Below are 18,470 nucleotides of genomic sequence, written 5' to 3'. Positions count from 1 at the left end.
TATAGCAAAGCCCTGTACACTTCTCTGGTAATTAAGTCGATCCTTTTTCACCAAGACAATATTAAAACAATCCTCACAATGATGATGATAATTTACTTCTAATCAACAATTGAAGTGTGCAGCTGTCAAAAAGTTAAACTCTTTACTTTCAACGAACTATATGATCTAAACATAAAGGCTATCAAAATCAAAGGTCATTTAATTTATACTTACTCAGTTAAAACATACAAACACAAATAAAGCAGCGTATTGAAGCAATTATCAACAGGGCTTTCTTTATGTCTCTTACTTCAAAACAATTTTCTGAGATCTGAGGATAAATGCGTGTAAAGACGCTTTAAATATATGTAAAGCTTGAAAACCCTTTGATGAGATAAGGATGACTGTTCACCACAGTGGAACCCCCCCCCTTTTGACAAGACCCCCAGGGCGGGGATGTAGCTCAGTCGGTAGCGCGCTGGACTTGTATCCAGTTGGCCGCTGTCAGCGTGAGTTCATCCCCACGTTCGGCGAGAGATTTATTTCTCAGAGTCAACTTTGTGTGCAGACTCTCCTCGGTGTCCAAACACCCCCGTGTGTACACGCAAGCACAAGACCAAGTGCGCACGAAAAAGATCCTGTAATCCATGTCAGAGTTCGGTGGGTTATAGAAACACGAAAATACCCAACATGCTTCCTCCGAAAGCGGCGTATGGCTGCCTAAATGGCGGGGTAAAAACGGTCATACACGTAAAAGCCGTGGGAGTTTCAGCCCATGAACGAACAAACAAACAATAAGACCCCCCAATTTAAGACTCCCTCCCTTTTAAGACCCTAGCTGTTTTCTCAGATTTGTTCATAACTGCTGTAAATCCACCCCCATTTTAACGACTCCGTTTTTTAGACCTAATTTTCTCAGGTTTTTTGAGGTCTTAAAAGGGGGTTCCACTGTACAGCAAAATTCAGTCACGTGGTGTGCATCACACAATAACACACTGTGTTGAAGCAATAAACTGCAAATGTGAAGTGTGTGTGTGTGTGTGTGGGGGGGGGGGGTAACTAACCCACTGTAACATGTATTTGTAAATGTGTCTACAGCTATTTGGCACAGCAGGAAGGAGTATCATTTGAATAAGAAAAAGCGTAGGATAACTGATTCATATATGAACAAAGCAAACACAAGCATGGGCTGATAAGTATATATGTCTGCAATGATCCTATGTCTGCAATGATCCTATGTTTGCAATGTGATTTTGTACCATACAAAATAAATTTATAAAAAAACAGACCAAAAATTCTTACATAAACTTATACCCATGAAAGGGTATACAAACAATTACAGGATTTTATATGTAAATATCATGATTAAAAATAAAATACATGACTGAATCTCCCAGAACAGAAAGAAATTCACAACAGATATGATGAACATTCTTCCAAGTCCCATTGCAGTCCAGTAAAGCATTCAAAACATATACTCCACACACAAATATACACAATATATACAACGTAGACTAGGACAGTTCTGCAGACTTACAAAGAATAGAATTCCCACAATGCTTTGTTAAGGACATAGAGAGAATCGGATGATACAATATATATAGCTGTCCACGATAAAGCATAACACAGGTACCAGAAGACAAGAATAAGAAGCAAATACATAATACATTCAAAAGCATGTCTCAAAAACTCTGCCGAATTAAGAAGTTCACTGCAATAAAAAAAATCTATAACTTCAAATATAATATTCCTGAGCCTGTGCTTATGAAAAAGATAAACTCCGCGTTTTATATGTTGACAATATACATATTCTATACACAAGCTTTAAAGTTTAGTTGTTACTCCTCACAGAGACACAGTATCACCTGAGTAGTGTACTGGTAGAAAAAGAATCAAGAAATTAAAAGTATTCACTAGTATTAGACTAGCTTTCATCTACTCATACTACTTACTAGCAATTAGAACTATGTATCTACTTGATCCTCTTGGTCATAACCCCAGTCAGAACCTCAGCGGCAAATGATAACCAGTAGAGACATTATTCCCAACCTACATCTACAGAAAAGGGCAACTGGAAAAGGTGTCCATAAAAAATACCAACTGAAGAATCTATCCATATTTTTTTTAACTACCAGTACTTGCATTGACAAAATCTTGTGTCACTGCATAAATCACCCTCTGTTGGAATTGCTACTGTACGTCCCCCTCTTATAATTCTGACTGAAACCTGAACAAACTTTTCTCTTCTTGACACAGAATGCCACTGAAGAAAACAAAAAATCACTGAAATTCTATTTGGGGTTTCTGGAAACATTTTGAAATGAATATTCAAAATGATGTCATCCGACAAATCTTAGCACATTTATGGATTTCTCAGTTTTAGTAGTACATGTACATTTCTTGGAAATCAGTGATTTCGTAGAAAGTGGGAGCCCTGCATAATCAGTTGCCTGTTCTACCTTCAACAACTTTTGATGTTAAACGTTTTGCAAAACGGACAAACAGTAAATATAGTGTGATGTTAGGCAAAGGAAGAAGAGAAACAAGTTTCAGTGAGTCAACTAGCTCAGACGTTACCACTTTGGGGTTTCAATCCGTCAAACGCTTCATCTCTTTTTTCACGTCTTTTTCATCGCCTTCGAAGTACATGAAATCCTGGAGACAGAAGATGTAAACAACGGGTTTGACATGATGTATGAAACACAGCAATGGGAGGCAATCACTACTCTACTCTACACAGTCTGCACCTTTCTGCCAGAGTTGCTCCCCTTAGTCCAGACTCTTGGTCTCTTTCTTGACGTCTTTCCTGTCCTGCTCAAAGTACATGAAGTCCTGTGGACAAAGTGTGAACACATATAACATCAACACTACAAACACACACAAAATTAGCTGCATGTGCTAAGTTTTGCAACTATCATTATAATTTTGTTATTTTGACTTTTTAATGTACTTTTTGGCTGTGCAAAGCACTAGAGCCTGAGATCAGCTAGCCTCTGGGCGAAACGCAAAAAAATAGTAGCATGCTGTTCAAACCCACATAGACTAGGTGAATAGTTAGTTCTCACTCAGTTTCATATCTTTCTAGCACCTGTTATTTTAACGTTAAATCCCCAAAGCGGCATAATAATCGATACTACAATTGTGACCGCCAAACGGATGAAGATAAAGAAGAATTCTGGCAATGTTTACAGGGTCAAAGTTTTGTGTGTGAGGTTTTCAGTTCTTGGATGTATGTATATATATATATATGTGTGTGGATGTGTGTGTGTATTTGTGACCAGCTGTCTGTGTGTCTATGCGTTCGTCTCTACGTGTGTGTGTCAAACATGAATTTCTCACTCAAGACAATAGGATTGTCTATGTCTATGTCACCCCAGCCGAACAATCAATTCAGCTCTTAGTAATGGCAATAACTCTCAGGTAAACAACTGTCATAACTGCCATGCACTACATGTATATATATTGACAAACAAACAACTGCCACTTTGACGTCAAGAACAATTGACCACAGCTGCAGCAACAGACATATCCTGTCAGAAACAGAAAGAACAAAAGTAAAGCAAAAATATAACATGCTAAGGCCAAAAAAAAAAAAAGGTCTGTTTACGGTAACCCGACCGACCCTATTTTTTTCGCGCAACCCTAGACTTTTTTTTGGCATTTGGGGAAGAAGAAAAAAAAATCTTTTTTTTTTGTGTGCAAAATAACGTAAAAATATGGTTTTTTGGAGAAAAAAAAATATAAAAAAATAAAAATCCCGACCTACCGACCCAATTTTTTTGGCCTATGTTACCGTAAACAGACCTTTTTTTTTTTTTGCCTAACAATTTTCTACAAGTAGACTCAGTAAGTACAGTGGAGCCCCCCTTTGAAGACACTGCTTCCCTCCCCCTTATGTCCGTGTGCCGTGTGGCAAGAACCAGACAGCAGAGCACATCCTGCAGGCTTGTCCATACCACAGTGCTCGGAGGGACACCATCTGGCCAGAGGAGACAGCACTACAAAAGAAGCTATACGGCCCCAGAGAGGACTTCGAAGGACAGCACGTTTCGCCCTGCAGTCCGGACTGACGATCTAACAGCGAACGACAAGAAGAAGAAGACCCTGTCTTCTCCCATTGTCTGTGCATAACCTCTGTATGTTTTCCCATTTTAAGACTCCCTCCTTGTTAAGACCTGATTTTCTCAGATGTTTTAGGTCTTAAAAAGAGGGTTCCACGGTGCTGAACTAGGCTACGTTTACGTGCATGTTCAAGAACCTCACGAACACTGTAACACTGTCAAATTTATAACTAAAGAACTAACAAGAAGAAGCAACAAACGAAAACAAAATTGACAAAATTATAGCATTCTCTTTTCTTTATCAAAAGCTCTCATGCCCTTTGTACGTGTAATGTGAAAATCTACACTGACTCACAAGAACAGAAAATGTGATACTCTAACCTCAACACAATCAATGCATAAAGAAACTTGAACTCAGAGCCTGATCAACATCAGACCATTTAACTAGTGAGCACATATAGGTCTATTAATTTAGAAACAAATAAAACAAAGTACAAAAATGAACAGTAATGATGAGAAAAACACACAGATCTACACAGACGCAAATTTACAGAATAAATTAAACCGATGTGACAAATATATAATCCCTTTTGAAAGGTTTCCCACGACTTCAGAAGTCCTCCCAATCTTGGGACCCTCTAAAGTTCCACTGAGAGGGTCTTTAGACCCCCTACAAATTAAAATGAGGGGTCCCAGGACCCTCTAGGTAGAGTGTGGGTGGGTAGCCCTGAGTGAATGGGGTCAGACAGGCGCAGTGGCCTCCTATGCGGAAGGTCGCGTGTTCGAATCCCGACCGGGACTGGTGGTTTAATTTTTTATCTCCCGGGTCAACTTATGTGCAGACCTGCTAGTGCCTTATCTCCCTTCGTGTGTACACGCAAGCACAAGACCTGCAAGTGTGCATGGAAAAGATCCTGTAATCCATGTCAGAGTTCGGTGAGTTATAGAAACACGAAAATACCCAGCATGCATCCTCCAACAGCGGCGTACAGCTGCCTAAATGGCGGGGTAAAAACGGTCATACATGTAAAAACCCACTCGTGCTTAAAAACACAAGTATGTGGGAGTTTCAGCCTATAAACGCAGAAGAAGAAGATGAACATGGCTGCCAACCTTATGACTATGAAATTCCTGTGTTGTGATGTCACGCCGACAAGCTAAATGTGTGGTATCCCCCCTTGTCTGACTTGTCGAAAAAGTCATAGTTCGTCTTTATACTGCGGTAAAAACCTCACTTTAGCCTTTGGTATTTGATTTTTTTTCTTTTTCTGCGGCATTTGTAGAAGGTAAAAACCGTAAAGAAGCACAACTTATTTTATGTACATTCGCACATCGACTCGGTTGGTCTCGGTTAACCAGAGCGTCTTTTCACCAGTTTCATCCCCCCAAAATAGGCTGCGTTCACAAATTATTTTAGAAAATTTCCTTTTCGGGAAAATCGAACAAATTCCGCGATTTTGTGACGTATTTCAAACATCGTGAGATTCCTGAAAATTTGGGAGGGCTGGCGGCTATGGATGAAGAATGGGGTGAAAGTGTGAACTCACGATGAGGCTATGGATGAAGAATGGGATGAAAGTGTGAACTCACGATGAGGGTATGGATGAAGAATGGGATGAAAGTGTGAACTCACGATGAGGCTATGGATGAAGAATGGGGTGAAAGTGTGAACTCACGATGAGGCTATGGATGAAGAATGGGGTGAAAGTGTGAACTCACGATGAGGCTATAGATGAAGAATGGGATGAAAGTGTGAACTCACGATGAGGCTATGGATGAAGAATGGGGTGAAAGTGTGAACTCACGATGAGGCTATGGATGAAGAATGGGGTGAAAGTGTGAACTCACGATGAGGCTATAGATGAAGAATGGGATGAAAGTGTGAACTCACGATGAGGCTATGGATGAAGAATGGGGTGAAAGTGTGAACTCACGATGAGGCTATGGATGAAGAATGGGATGAAAGTGTGAACTCACGATGAGGCTATGGATGAAGAATGGGGTGAAAGTGTGAACTCACGATGAGGCTATGGATGAAGAATGGGATGAAAGTGTGAACTCACGATGAGGCTATGGATGAAGAATGGGATGAAAGTGTGAACTCACGATGAGGCTATGGATGAAGCTATGGATGAAGAATGGGGTGAAAGTGTGAACTCACGATGAGGCTATGGATGAAGAATGGGGTGAAAGTGTGAACTCATGATGAGGCTATGGATGAAGAATGGGGTGAAAGTGTCAACTCACGATGAGGCTATGGATGAAGAATGGGGTGAAAGTGTGAACTCACGATGAGGCTATGGATGAAGAATGGGGTGAAAGTGTGAACTCACAATGAGGCTATGGATGAAGAATGGGGTGAAAGTGTGAACTCACGATGAGGCTATGGATGAAGAATGGGGTGAAAGTGTGAACTCACGATAAGGCTATGGATGAAGAATGAGGTGAAAGTGTGAACTCACGATGAGGCTATGGATGAAGAATGGGGTGAAAGTGTGAACTCACGATGAGGCTATGGATGAAGAATGGGATGAAAGTGTGAACTCACGATGAGGCTATGGATGAAGAATGGGGTGAAAGTGTGAACTCACGATGAGGCTATGGATGAAGAATGGGGTGAAAGTGTGAACTCACGATGAGGAACACGGCACCCAGCATGGTGGCCTTGGTCTTGATTTCCATGTCCAGCGGGAAGGTCACGCCAAAGTTATCAGCGTCCGTGAAGATCTCCTTGGCCAGCCCCGTCCACTGCTTGGAGATCTGACCCACGTGAGTCTGCTCGTCAGGCGCCGTCACCTGAGAAGAAGAGATTTTTTGTTGTTAAACATAAGCTCACGAATTCCCTACAAGGTATGATGTAAACAAAATGATCAAATGTTATTTCCGCAGAGACTGTCTGACTCAAAATACACCAGCCATCAGAACTACTCTCCTCCTACATCGATGCAAAGTCGCATATGCTTAAACCAATCAGAAAAGGCCTGAAGATAGTTTTGTTTGGGGTTGCTTTTGAGCTCTGATTTGACAGCTTTTTTTGTGTCCATGATGCAGTAAAACTTCTAGACTATACAATATATGTGCACATCAAGCAGAGCTGAATGAAACCTGACTCTTACTGATTATACATTAACCCACATTATTCCCCCCTCTGCTTCTTTACCTCTGTAAACTTGTAGAGCTGAATGAAACCTGACTCTTACTGACTATACATTAACCCACATTATTCCCCCCTCTGCTTCTTTACCTCTGTAAACTTGTAGAGCTGAATGAAACCTGACTCTTACTGACTATACATTAACCCACATTATTCCCCCCTCTGCTTCTTTACCTATGTAAACTTGTAGAGCTGAATGAAACCTGACTCTTACTGATTATACATTAACCCACATTATTCCCCCCTCTGCTTCTTTACCTATGTAAACTTGTAGAGCTGAATGAAACCTGACTCTTACTGACTATACATTAACCCACATTATTCCCCCCTCTGCTTCTTTACCTCTGTAAACTTGTAGAGCTGAATGAAACCTGACTCTTACTGACTATACATTAACCCACATTATTCCCCCCTCTGCTTCTTTACCTATGTAAACTTGTAGAGCTGAATGAAACCTGACTCTTACTGATTATACATTAACCCACATTATTCCCCCCTCTGCTTCTTTACCTATGTAAACTTGTAGAGCTGAATGAAACCTGACTCTTACTGACTATACATTAACCCACATTATTCCCCCCTCTGCTTCTTTACCTCTGTAAACTTGTAGAGCTGAATGAAACCTGACTCTTACTGACTATACATTAACCCACATTATTCCCCCCTCTGCTTCTTTACCTCTGTAAACTTGTAGAGCTAGTTATTTTTCGATAATGACCCAGCAACCAAACAAATAACGAGCCAGCAACAGCCTGTATCCTCGATAGTGCAATGGGTTGAGAAGCTGTTCTGTTTTGGTACTACTTTTGCGACTGAAAAGTTCCGAACGCTCTATACGTACGAAATATACATCTCTGGAGCAAACAATACAAACATACCGCATTTAAATTAACAACTACAGGCCTGAACACATGAATCTCCATATAAAATCCATGAGTTAGGTTGTTTTCTGAATCTAGATCTGCTGTGCACAAACCGTTCATCACAAGCAAATTCCCAAGGCAAGTAACTCATACTCTAGCCGACAAGAGTAGTTCCCCTTCTTTTAACGCAGTTTCTTCGACAAAACTGACTGCAATCCGACGGTCAGTTTTCAACAATATTTCATTTTATAAACAGATCACACGCAACCAAATGCACACATCTCATCAATTTAAACAACATAAAGCGGTTTCATACACTATTTTCCCCAGAAAACTGAACTTCATACAGTAATTAACGTTGGAACACGGGTGCAAAAGTTCGTCTGCTAGTCCCATGTGACGAAAGAACATTATCCTAAGCGATACTAAAACATAAACAGAACACACAATATCTGCCTTTACCGCCACAGCAGAATAACAGCATATCTGTGTACTTGATTTTAGTCTAAAACAGGGAAACTGACAAGAAGTGCTAACAGAATGGAATGATTTGCACGGAACTATACAACCGCGCATTAATCGATTGCCTGCGCAGGTTGACTGGTTGAGTGATTCGGATTCGATCAAACTTTCGCACAAAAACTCCTGTTTTCTTTGAATAACTGAAGAAAGGAGGAATAAAGAGGTTACACACCTCGTCTCAGTGATTATTAAAAATAATGGTCTCAGTTCGCGGTCATGAAAAAGCTCGCTGAAGCTCGCATTTTTCATGATCCGCCAACTTCGACCATTATTTTTAATAATCACTGAGACTCGGCATGTAACCTCTACATCACCACCCTTCAAGCACACGCATTAAAATCAAGTCCCCGACATGCCACACTCCCTTTGTCAGTGAACCAAACAGACCTTCATTCACAGTAACATCCTGTTCCATTCACATTCACCCACAGATAATGAAATTACTCGCACTGGTGCGTGACTCTCATTTATTCAAGGATGTTAATCTTTAAAGCAGCAACAGCTGTATAGTCATGAACGTACATACGCGAAGAGCCCTGTTCATTACTGAACGTGTTTGCAAAAGATGGTTGCTGCAACCATTAGCGTGGTCTGTTGCAATCTGTCACAGTTTGCTTCAAAATAAATGTGCTGTGTCGCAAACACCACAACACATACCCATTCCTGATAACCACTCATACACATACACCACTTTCATCACCCATGCCCCACCTCGAACATGATATCCCGCCATATATTGCAGTGACAGCAGGGTCTGTTACAATCTGTAACAATTTTTGTTGTAAAAAATATTGATACAAATGCACCTCGCTAGTTACTATACAGACACACATACACCACAGAGACTACTGCGTCACCCTTCACAGCAGACTCTGCAGTTGTTGACCATTGGAGAGCGCGAGCTATTTATAGCTTGACGTTTCTTCTACGTCGCTCACTGCTGAGAATTGTAGAGTTCTGTTTGTGATAGGGACTGTCTGCTGCTGTCTCCTTGTACGTTCTTGGGAACCTTTGCGTACCCTTAACAGTTTTTATTGGGCTAAAAAATTAGATCTAAAATTCTCAATCCTGTTTGACTGGGCAAAATTGCTTCTAAAAATGATTTTTGTGTTCCAACACTGGGTTACACAGACATCACTCTTTCATTGCTCATACCACTATGATGCGTCAGTGAAACACATATGTCAGTATGTAACGTTGGCCAACTCAGCCACAAGGTCCACATGCACTGAAAGACACACACAGACGTCACTCGTTTATGTTACCTTACTTATAATGATGCATCACTGAAACTCACAAACAGACTACTACATACCTCAAACTCAATATCCCCGCAGATATTTAACTCACCTCAAACTCAATATCCCCGCAGATATTTAACCCACCTCAAACTCGATATCCCCGCAGATATTTAACCCACCTCAAACTCGATATCCCCGCAGATATTTAACCCACCTCAAACTCGATATCCCTGCAGATATTTAACCCACCTCAAACTCGATATTCCTGCAGATATCTAACCCACCTCAAACTCGATATCCCCGCAGATGTTGCAGCGAAAGCAGGGGCCCCTGATGCGCAGGACGGTCTCATCATTCTCGTTGTTGATCTTGTACTTGGGGACACAGCAGGGACTCCACGCCTGTCGCACGAAGCCGATGATGTTGCCTTTAGGGGCCTGCACCTCCATTTTCTGACAAACAACACAAAAACATAATGATTATACTGTAATAACAATAACAACAATATTTCTATAGTATATATATACAGGGTTAAGCCCTGCTGAGTGCAGTACAAAAACACAACAACACAACATTATTTACAGTGCATTCACACACGTAACAATTAATAACATGTGACATTGCACTATAATATATTATAACAAACACATGCGTGCAAGGGCATTCACTCTTTCACAACCCCTACAAACCCGACAGTTATTTTTGGCATTTGTCTATGTCTTCACTAGTAGAGACTTACAGTGGAAAAGCCACATACATGGTAGCAAACACGAATATATCCAGTTTGCTAGCTCTGACTGGCATAGCACCTGTACATACAGCTTAGTTAATATCCCCCCCCCCCCCCGCCCCCACCACTAAGGTGACTCTACAATGATAAGTGTGTTACCTGCAGACAGCAGAAGCAGAGGCAGCATTCGCAGCGCAGCGGTCGTTCCAGGTGCAAGACCTCCTTCTTGTGGTTGTCCATGATCTTGATGTCAAACGGCCGTGCCGCACCGCAACAACATCGAGTACAGCAACATGTGTCTGTTAACCACACAATACAATACAGTAAAGTACAGTACAATACAGTACAGTACTGCACAATACAGTACAGTACTGTACAATACAGTACAATACAGTACAACACGATACGACACGACACGACACGTCACAACACGACACGACACGACACAACACAACACAACACAACACTACAATACAAAACAACACAACAACAAATTCAGGAATACTCTGAAGTATAAAAGGCAAGGTAATAAAGTTAGCATACAGTAAAGATCAACAGCATTCATTAATTGTCTTTTTTACATCAAGTCAACTAAGAACAAAGCCAATACACTGGAACCCCCCTACAAAGCCAAGACACTGGAACCCCCTCTGACTACAACCTCCGCTCACGCGCTGACAGTCGCAAACTGGAAACTCTCGAGCGAAGCTTGCCTTCTTTTGGAGATCGCTCGTTTGCTTCTGCGGCTGCCATTGTCTGGAATTCTCTCCCTTCCTCCGTTCGCCATTCTGCTTCTAAGGACTCTTTCCGCAGTTCCCTTAAAACGCACCTTTTTCGCGAATCCTTGTAAATTGTCCTTGCCATCTTTATAGACTGTTAGAGGTGAAGTTAGATTCGTTGTTTGAATGTGTCTTTTTTGTATAGTTGCTTCAGCTTTGATTGAGCCATAGGGTTGTGTATGAAATTTGCATTTACCGTACTTTCCGGGTGACAAGGCGCTACAGCGCATAAGGCGCACCCCCTTCTTTTTAACAAAAATTGTAATCCAGTCACCCATTGGGCGCAGGGAGCCGATAGGGCGCACCAAAATTGAAAAAGTATACCGGTAACAAATGGTCGAAGAATGAAAATAAGCCGCACATCAAAAGAAGAATACAGAGTGGAAATGACCCAGTTTTTGCCATGAGAGGTGGTTCCCCTGTCATATCTGAGAGAGGAAACACTTCCTGCACCGGGGTCGGTGACCGGTCAGTGACCGAGTTTAACAGAGTGGAAATATGTGTGCTCTGTGTGTGCGGCGAGATCAAAGGCAGGTCCATTGTGATAGCTGGGTGGCTTGAGAGCTCGAGGAAACTTGGCCAGGGCAGTACCTAGTAGCTGAAACATGCATTATCACAAGTTGTTTGACTGGGACTCAGGCGGTCTCTGATTTTTTTCGTATTTCATACACGGATTAGGCGCTTCGTTATACAAGACGCAGGGGTCGAACTCGAGGAAAAAAGTCGCGCCTTATGACCCGGAAAGTACGGTAGTCTTTCTTTTTCTTGCTGAGTGTATGTACAGTCTAGAGAGGAGACGGACATGGTGTGAGCTTGTCCAGGGGGGTATATATGAACATCTCAGTGGCAGGGGGATGGAAGCACTTGCTAATGAGTGGGAGTGTGTATGCGCGTGGTGTGCACGAGGATGTATGCACGTGAGTGATATTTGTAAATGTGTATTATGATAATATCATCTTTGTATTTATATTATTGAAATTGTTATATCTCGATGTACAGCGCTAAGAGCATAGTTAAATTTGTGAAGCGGCGCTATATAAGCTATCTTTATTATTATTATTATTAACCCCCCTACAAAGCCAATACACTGGAACCCCCTACAAAGCCAATACACTGGAACCCCCCCTACAAAGCCAATACACTGGGAACCCCCCTACAAAGCCAATACACTGGAACCCCCCTACAAAGCCAATACACTGGAACCCCCCTACAAAGCCAATACACTGGAACCCTCCTACACAGCCAATACACTGGGACCCCCCTACACAGCCAATACACTGGAACCCTCCTACAAAGCCAATACACTGGAACCCCCCTACAAAGCCAATACACTGGAACCCCCCTACAAAGCCAATACACTGGAACCCCCCCCCCCTACAAAGCCAATACACTGGAACCCCCCTACAAAGCCAATACACTGGAACCCCCTACAAAGCCAATACACTGGAACCCCCCTACAAAGCCAATACACTGGAACCCCCCTACAAAGCCAATACACTGGAACCCCCCTACAAAGCCAATACACTGGAACCCCCCCCCCTACACAGCCAATACACAGGAACCCCCCTACAAAGCCAATACACTGGAACCCCCCTACAAAGCTAATACACTGGAACCCCCCCTACACAGCCAAGACACTGGAACCCCCCTACAAAGCCAAGACACTGGAACCCCCCTACAAAGCCAAGACACTGGAACCCCCCTACAAAGCCAATACACTGGAACCCCCTACAAAGCCAATACACTGGAACCCCCCTACAAAGCCAATACACTGGAACCCCCCTACAAAGCCAATACACTGGAACCCCCCTACAAAGCCAATACACTGGAACCCCCCCTACAAAGCCAATACATTGGAACCCCCCTACAAAGCCAATACACTGGAACCCCCCTACAAAGCCAATACACTGGAACCCCCCTACAAAGCCAAGACACTGGAACCCCCTACAAAGCCAATACACTGGAACCCCCCTACAAAGCCAATACACTGGAACCCCCTACAAAGCCATTACACTGGAACCCCCTACAAAGCCAATACAGTGGAACCCCCCCTACAAAGCCAATACACTGGAACGCCCCTACAAAGCCAATACACTGGAACGCCCCTTCAAAGCCAATACAGTGGAACCCCCCTACAAAGCCAATACACTGGAACGCCCCTACAAAGCCAATACACTGGAACCCCCTACAAAGCCAATACACTGGAACGCCCCTACAAAGCCAAGACACTGGAACCCCCCTATAAAGCCAAAACACAGGAACCCCCCCCCCCCCCCCTTAAGACCCCCATTTTGAGACTTCCATCCTCCATTCTGAGACTCTTGCTTTCTTAGACTAATTTCTGTTCACAACCTCTGTAAGTTTACCCCCATTTTGAGACTTCCATCCTCCATTCTGAGACCCTTGCTTTCTTAGACTAATTTCTGTTCACAACCTCTGTAAGTTTACCCCCAATTTGAGACTTCCATCCTCCATCCTGAGACCCTTGCTTTCTTAGACTAATTTCTGTTCACAACCTCTGTAAGTTTACCCCCATTTTAAGACTCCCTCCTTTTTAAAACCTAATTTTCTCAGATTGTTTAAGTCTGAAAGGGGAGGTTTCACTGTACAAATCAGGATAAATCAAGTGATATGAAACAAGATGTAAATACCTTCCACAGCCATGAAGACCCTCTGTCCCATAGTGTTGAGAACTTCGTACTTGTTGTTGGTCTCAAAGCCAGTGAAAGCTGCACAACAACATCACAACATATCAGAAACAAAGGATAGTACAGTATAAGGGCACTAAATGCATATGACATGTGCAACAAGAGTGAGTGAGAGTTGTGTGGAACCAGTCTCCCGGCACCTGAGAGAATGACAAGCATTGAAATGAACGAGACTTTCAACATCAAAACAAGATGATCTTTGCAAGTATACTGGACTGGGTGGCCGAGTGGTAACGCACTTGCGCTTCCAGCGAGAGGTTGCGAGTTCGACCCTGGGTCAGGGCGTTAGCAATTTTCTCCCCCCTTTCCTTAAATGGTGGTGCCATGGGTTCAAGTGCTAGCAGTCTCACCGGCCCTTGTGACCAGTGATATATTTCTGTGGAGTGGTATTCATGACACAATGAAAAGTAGTCTTTCCGGCCCTTGTGACCAGTGATATATTTCTGTGGAGTGGTATTCATGACACAATGAAAAGTATACAGTCTTACCGGCCCTTGTGACCAGTGATATATTTCTGTGGAGTGGTATTCATGACACAATGAAAAGTACAGTCTTACCAGCCCTTGTGACCAGTGCTCTCGATCAAACTGTCCAGAACCACCACCCCAAAGGAATTTAGGCCCCGACAATTATGTTCTTCTTACATAATTAAAATTTCCAAAAGTTTGCATGATGCATGTTTCATTTGAATCCGGACTTATCCATTTTCTCTTTGACCGGAACCTTCAGTTACAACCTGGAGTACAATCAGCCCAATCCATCATCCATTCGATGTTCTCTTTCCTTCAAACTATCTACGGTAATATTCTCTGGCTTGCACAATTAACCGGTCCTTTCCATCCGCATACACTAACATACACACACGCACATGAGCCAACTAATTGCCGTGTGACCTTTCTAGAGGTTAACTAGGGTCAGGTATTTTGAGAGAACCCAACCTAATATTTGGCCGACTGAAAGCTGAGGCTTGCAATAAGCACATACATGTATATGCAAGCTACTTTGAATTCGCGATATCAATTAGCCTCCACAATTCCTTGCCAAGCATTTGGAAACATGTATACACTTCAAGTAGAGGGGGGGAGGGGGGGGAGGGGGGAGGGGGGGGAGGGGGGAGGGGGGGGAGGGGGGAGGGGGGGGAGGGGGGAGGGGGGGGAGGGGGGGGGGGGGGCAGGGGTGCTCGTTTAGAGTACCAGGTGTATGAATTAGCTGAGGTTTTTTCTTTCTTTGTTAATGTAATCAATTTACATGTTTGTTGCAGAAAATGAATTAGTTAGGCAAACCTCAGTGCCAGTGAGCAATTACTATTTCAAGGACAATTATGCTGGTGGTTCAGGGGGCTGAATTAGCTAGGATCACTAGGAACAACTCACCCCTTGTGATTTTAGCTGATGGGGTTATTACATTAAATGTACTGATTTGTTAACCTTTCTTGAAAGACAATGTGCAAATAGTGCACACTTCATACAAACCTAGAATGTACATAGTTCAAATAAAGGGATGCACTTGAGAACTCTGATCCCTGATTTGCTCACCTAATTTGTTTTTCTATCAGACCAAGTTTTTGGTTTGTGTGTGTGTGTGTGTATGTGTGTGTGTGTGTGTGTGTGTGTGTGTGTGTGTGTGTGTGTGCGTGTGTGTGTGTCTGTGTGTGTGTGTATCTGTGTGTGCTTGTGGTGTGTGTGTGTCTACTTGTGCTTGCATGCATGCACGCGTGCGTGTGCGTGTGTGTGTGTGTGTGTGTGTGTGTGTGTGTGTGTGTGTGTGTGTGTGTGTGTCTGTGCTTGCATACATGCACACACGCCAACTTGCACTCTGCAATGCCTCACAGTTTATATCAGAGCACTCTTACCCTCCAGAGCCTCCATTTTCTGCTTGACGATGAGCTGGTCGACGGAGGCCAGGTACTCCAGGCCACGGGGACAGTTGGCGGGGCCGGCCGCCGTTACGGGGCCTCCAGGGGCAGGGGCGCCAGGTGCAGGGGCCCAGCCCGCAGGTGGGGGAGGTCCTCCGCCACCTAGACACACACACAAAATGACAGGTAAAAATGTTAGACACCATTTTCATAACCTATACACATTTACAGGTTACAAAATATACAGGTGTCATTAAGGTACACTGGGACCATGCTAGCCATTTTCAAACCCCACACAAATGTACAGGTAAGTGTAAGGTATGCTGAGACCTACATATTCCAGCCTGTCCCAGTACAAATAATATCCTGCACACTTTCCAGTAGGCCAATATTGGGACAGGTATTGGTAATTTGCTGAGGGTATGATATGAATATTTTGACTTGAATGAGCCAACTGCAGCTGTCCTCTTTGACACACAAGCATTTAAGGCTTGTCTCGTCAAAGTATCGAGATACAATCATGATGATGAGAGACGAGGGATGATGCATGCATGTCTTCGTGTTTTTCACACCAGACTTTCGCTGTGAGCCTTGGATCTATATTAAATTTTTTGTGCGCATGTGTCTCGACAGTCTGCACAAATCTCTAGCTCAACCTAAGCCCGCCATTATAAAGCAAGTGTATTACCGACTGAGCTAAGTCCCCATCGGGAGCATCTCGTTACTCCCCCGTATCGTTACTCCCCCGGCTCGTTACTCCCCCGGCTCGTTACTCCCCCGTATTGCTACTCCCCCGGCTCGTTACTCCCCCGGCTCGTTACTCCCCAGTGCCTTTTTATTACACTTAAGTAATGTAGTTATTACTTAATTAAATTTTCGAGAGAGAGAGAGAGAGAGAGAGAGAGAGAGAGAGAGAGAGAGAGAGAGAGAGAGAGAGAGAGAGAGAGAGAGAGAGAGAGAGAGAGAGAGAGCATGTTTAAAGAACTTACAACTGTCAGATCTGCCTGTACATTCGTGTACAGTACATCTTTGAAAAAAAAGTATATATTTTAAGCAGAAGAGATACGGGGTAGTAACGAGATGCTCAGCTCGTTACTTCCCCGTATCGCTACTCCCCCGGCTCGATACTCCCCCGGCTCGTTATTCCCCCGGCTCGTTACTCCCCCGTATCGATACTCCCCCGGCTCGTTACTCCTCCGTACACAGAACATGACTGGATAACCCTGTGATAGTAAGTTAGCATGAAATATTGTTTTTCCGGAGAAATTGTCTGGATAAACAAACAAAGAAACAAACAAAACAGCTGGACAGGGGGGGGGGGGGGGGGGGGGGAACAATATTTCATGCCAACTTACTATCACAGGGTTATCCAGTCATTTTCTGTGTACGGGGGAGTAACGAGCCGGGGGAGTAGCGATACGGGGGAGTAACGAGCCGGGGAAGTATCGAGCCGGGGGAGTATCGAGCCAGGGGAGTAGCGATACGGGGGAGTAACAAGCCGGGGGAGTAACGAGCCGGGGGAGTAACGAGCCGGGGGAGTAACGAGCCGGGGGAGTATCGAGCCGGGGGAGTATCGAGCCGGGGGAGTATCGATATGGGGGAGTAACGAGCTGATCCCGTCCCCATCCTCCCCCCCACCCCTCCCCCGCAGTGTTTCAATGTATCTGCAGTAAACTGGTGTTTATTCAAATTTATTCAGTGCATTTGCACCAGGTGTCAGTACGTAGGACTCAGCCTGGAGTTGGTGGAGAATGTGCCATCGTGCAAAAGCCGAGATCAGTAGATGGATCTGGTATGGTAAACATCGGAAGGAATTTGTAAAAACAAATTTGGGCACTGCATCCATATATGTAAAGTGAAAATGTCTTTAAATGCCTCAAAACTATATTCGTTTGACAGCTGCATGAGCAAGCAGACACACTGTGTACATCAAGCATCCTGTGCTAGACACTAGACAGTGTAAAGTGATTAGAAAACACTCCCAAGATTGTTCTGGACAATAAGTAAAGATCTGGCCTTGAACCACTTATCGTGAATAAATTGTACATCACTACTTTGTGGATGTTTTTTTTTACTGGTGCTCTTTTATTACTAAGAGCAGAACAAAACAAACCATAAACGAAAAATAAAACAGCAGACCACAACGGCCCCCACCCCAGATATTATGCAGTCTTGGATTACTCAGAAACAATTTCTTGGGTGTGTCTTGCGTGGACCCGCAAAATTCTCCTTCAAGTGTTCTACATCTTAACCCTGACTCATGGCTTTATTAAGTGTCAACAAGATTACTGAATGGCTCAGTGGCAGCTGTGTCAGCCAGGCTTATTCAGCTCAGTACTGTAGCTGTAACTCCACCCATGCAGAAACGAAAAGTTATTTGTGAATTCAAGGAGTTATGATGCAATCATTAAAGGTTCAGGTGTATAAGGGCAGAAAGTGAACCTTTAGTCAGGTTTACTGCATGCCATTCAAAGCTTTGTATGCATGCAGATAATACAAAATAATAATAAGCCAAGATTTAATGAAAACTGAATACATGCATAGCTGTACTAAAAGGTGTTTGTGTATTTTTGGCTGG

The 18,470-nt window shown here is 43.3% G+C and overlaps 1 protein-coding gene across 4 annotated transcripts in view; it reads right to left on the bottom strand.

The window, feature by feature from the left end:
* LOC138945757 (phospholipid scramblase 1-like) overlaps positions 1-18,470 on the bottom strand; it is a 52,476-nt gene that overhangs the window by 4,358 nt on the left and 29,648 nt on the right. For 3 of the 4 annotated variants that reach the window (XM_070317261.1, XM_070317259.1, XM_070317263.1), the window contains 6 exons: positions 15,890-16,054; positions 13,981-14,058; positions 10,710-10,849; positions 10,105-10,272; positions 6,675-6,836; positions 2,557-2,634 (listed from right to left, as the gene is read on the bottom strand). In XM_070317261.1, the coding sequence (XP_070173362.1) occupies positions 2,569-2,634; positions 6,675-6,836; positions 10,105-10,272; positions 10,710-10,849; positions 13,981-14,058; positions 15,890-16,054 (779 nt within the window). In that variant the 3' untranslated portion in view covers positions 2,557-2,568. Of the gene's footprint in view, positions 1-2,556; positions 2,635-2,726; positions 2,812-6,674; positions 6,837-10,104; positions 10,273-10,709; positions 10,850-13,980; positions 14,059-15,889; positions 16,055-18,470 lie in introns of all 4 variants that reach the window. The other variant, XM_070317260.1, reaches the window with a different exon arrangement.

This window comes from Littorina saxatilis, linkage group LG13 (assembly GCF_037325665.1).
Source record: "Littorina saxatilis isolate snail1 linkage group LG13, US_GU_Lsax_2.0, whole genome shotgun sequence".
In the NCBI taxonomy this organism is placed as follows: Eukaryota; Metazoa; Mollusca; class Gastropoda; order Littorinimorpha; family Littorinidae; genus Littorina; species Littorina saxatilis.
The sequence above is the reverse complement of the archived record's forward strand: the minus strand, read 5'-3'. Positions and strand labels throughout refer to the sequence as shown.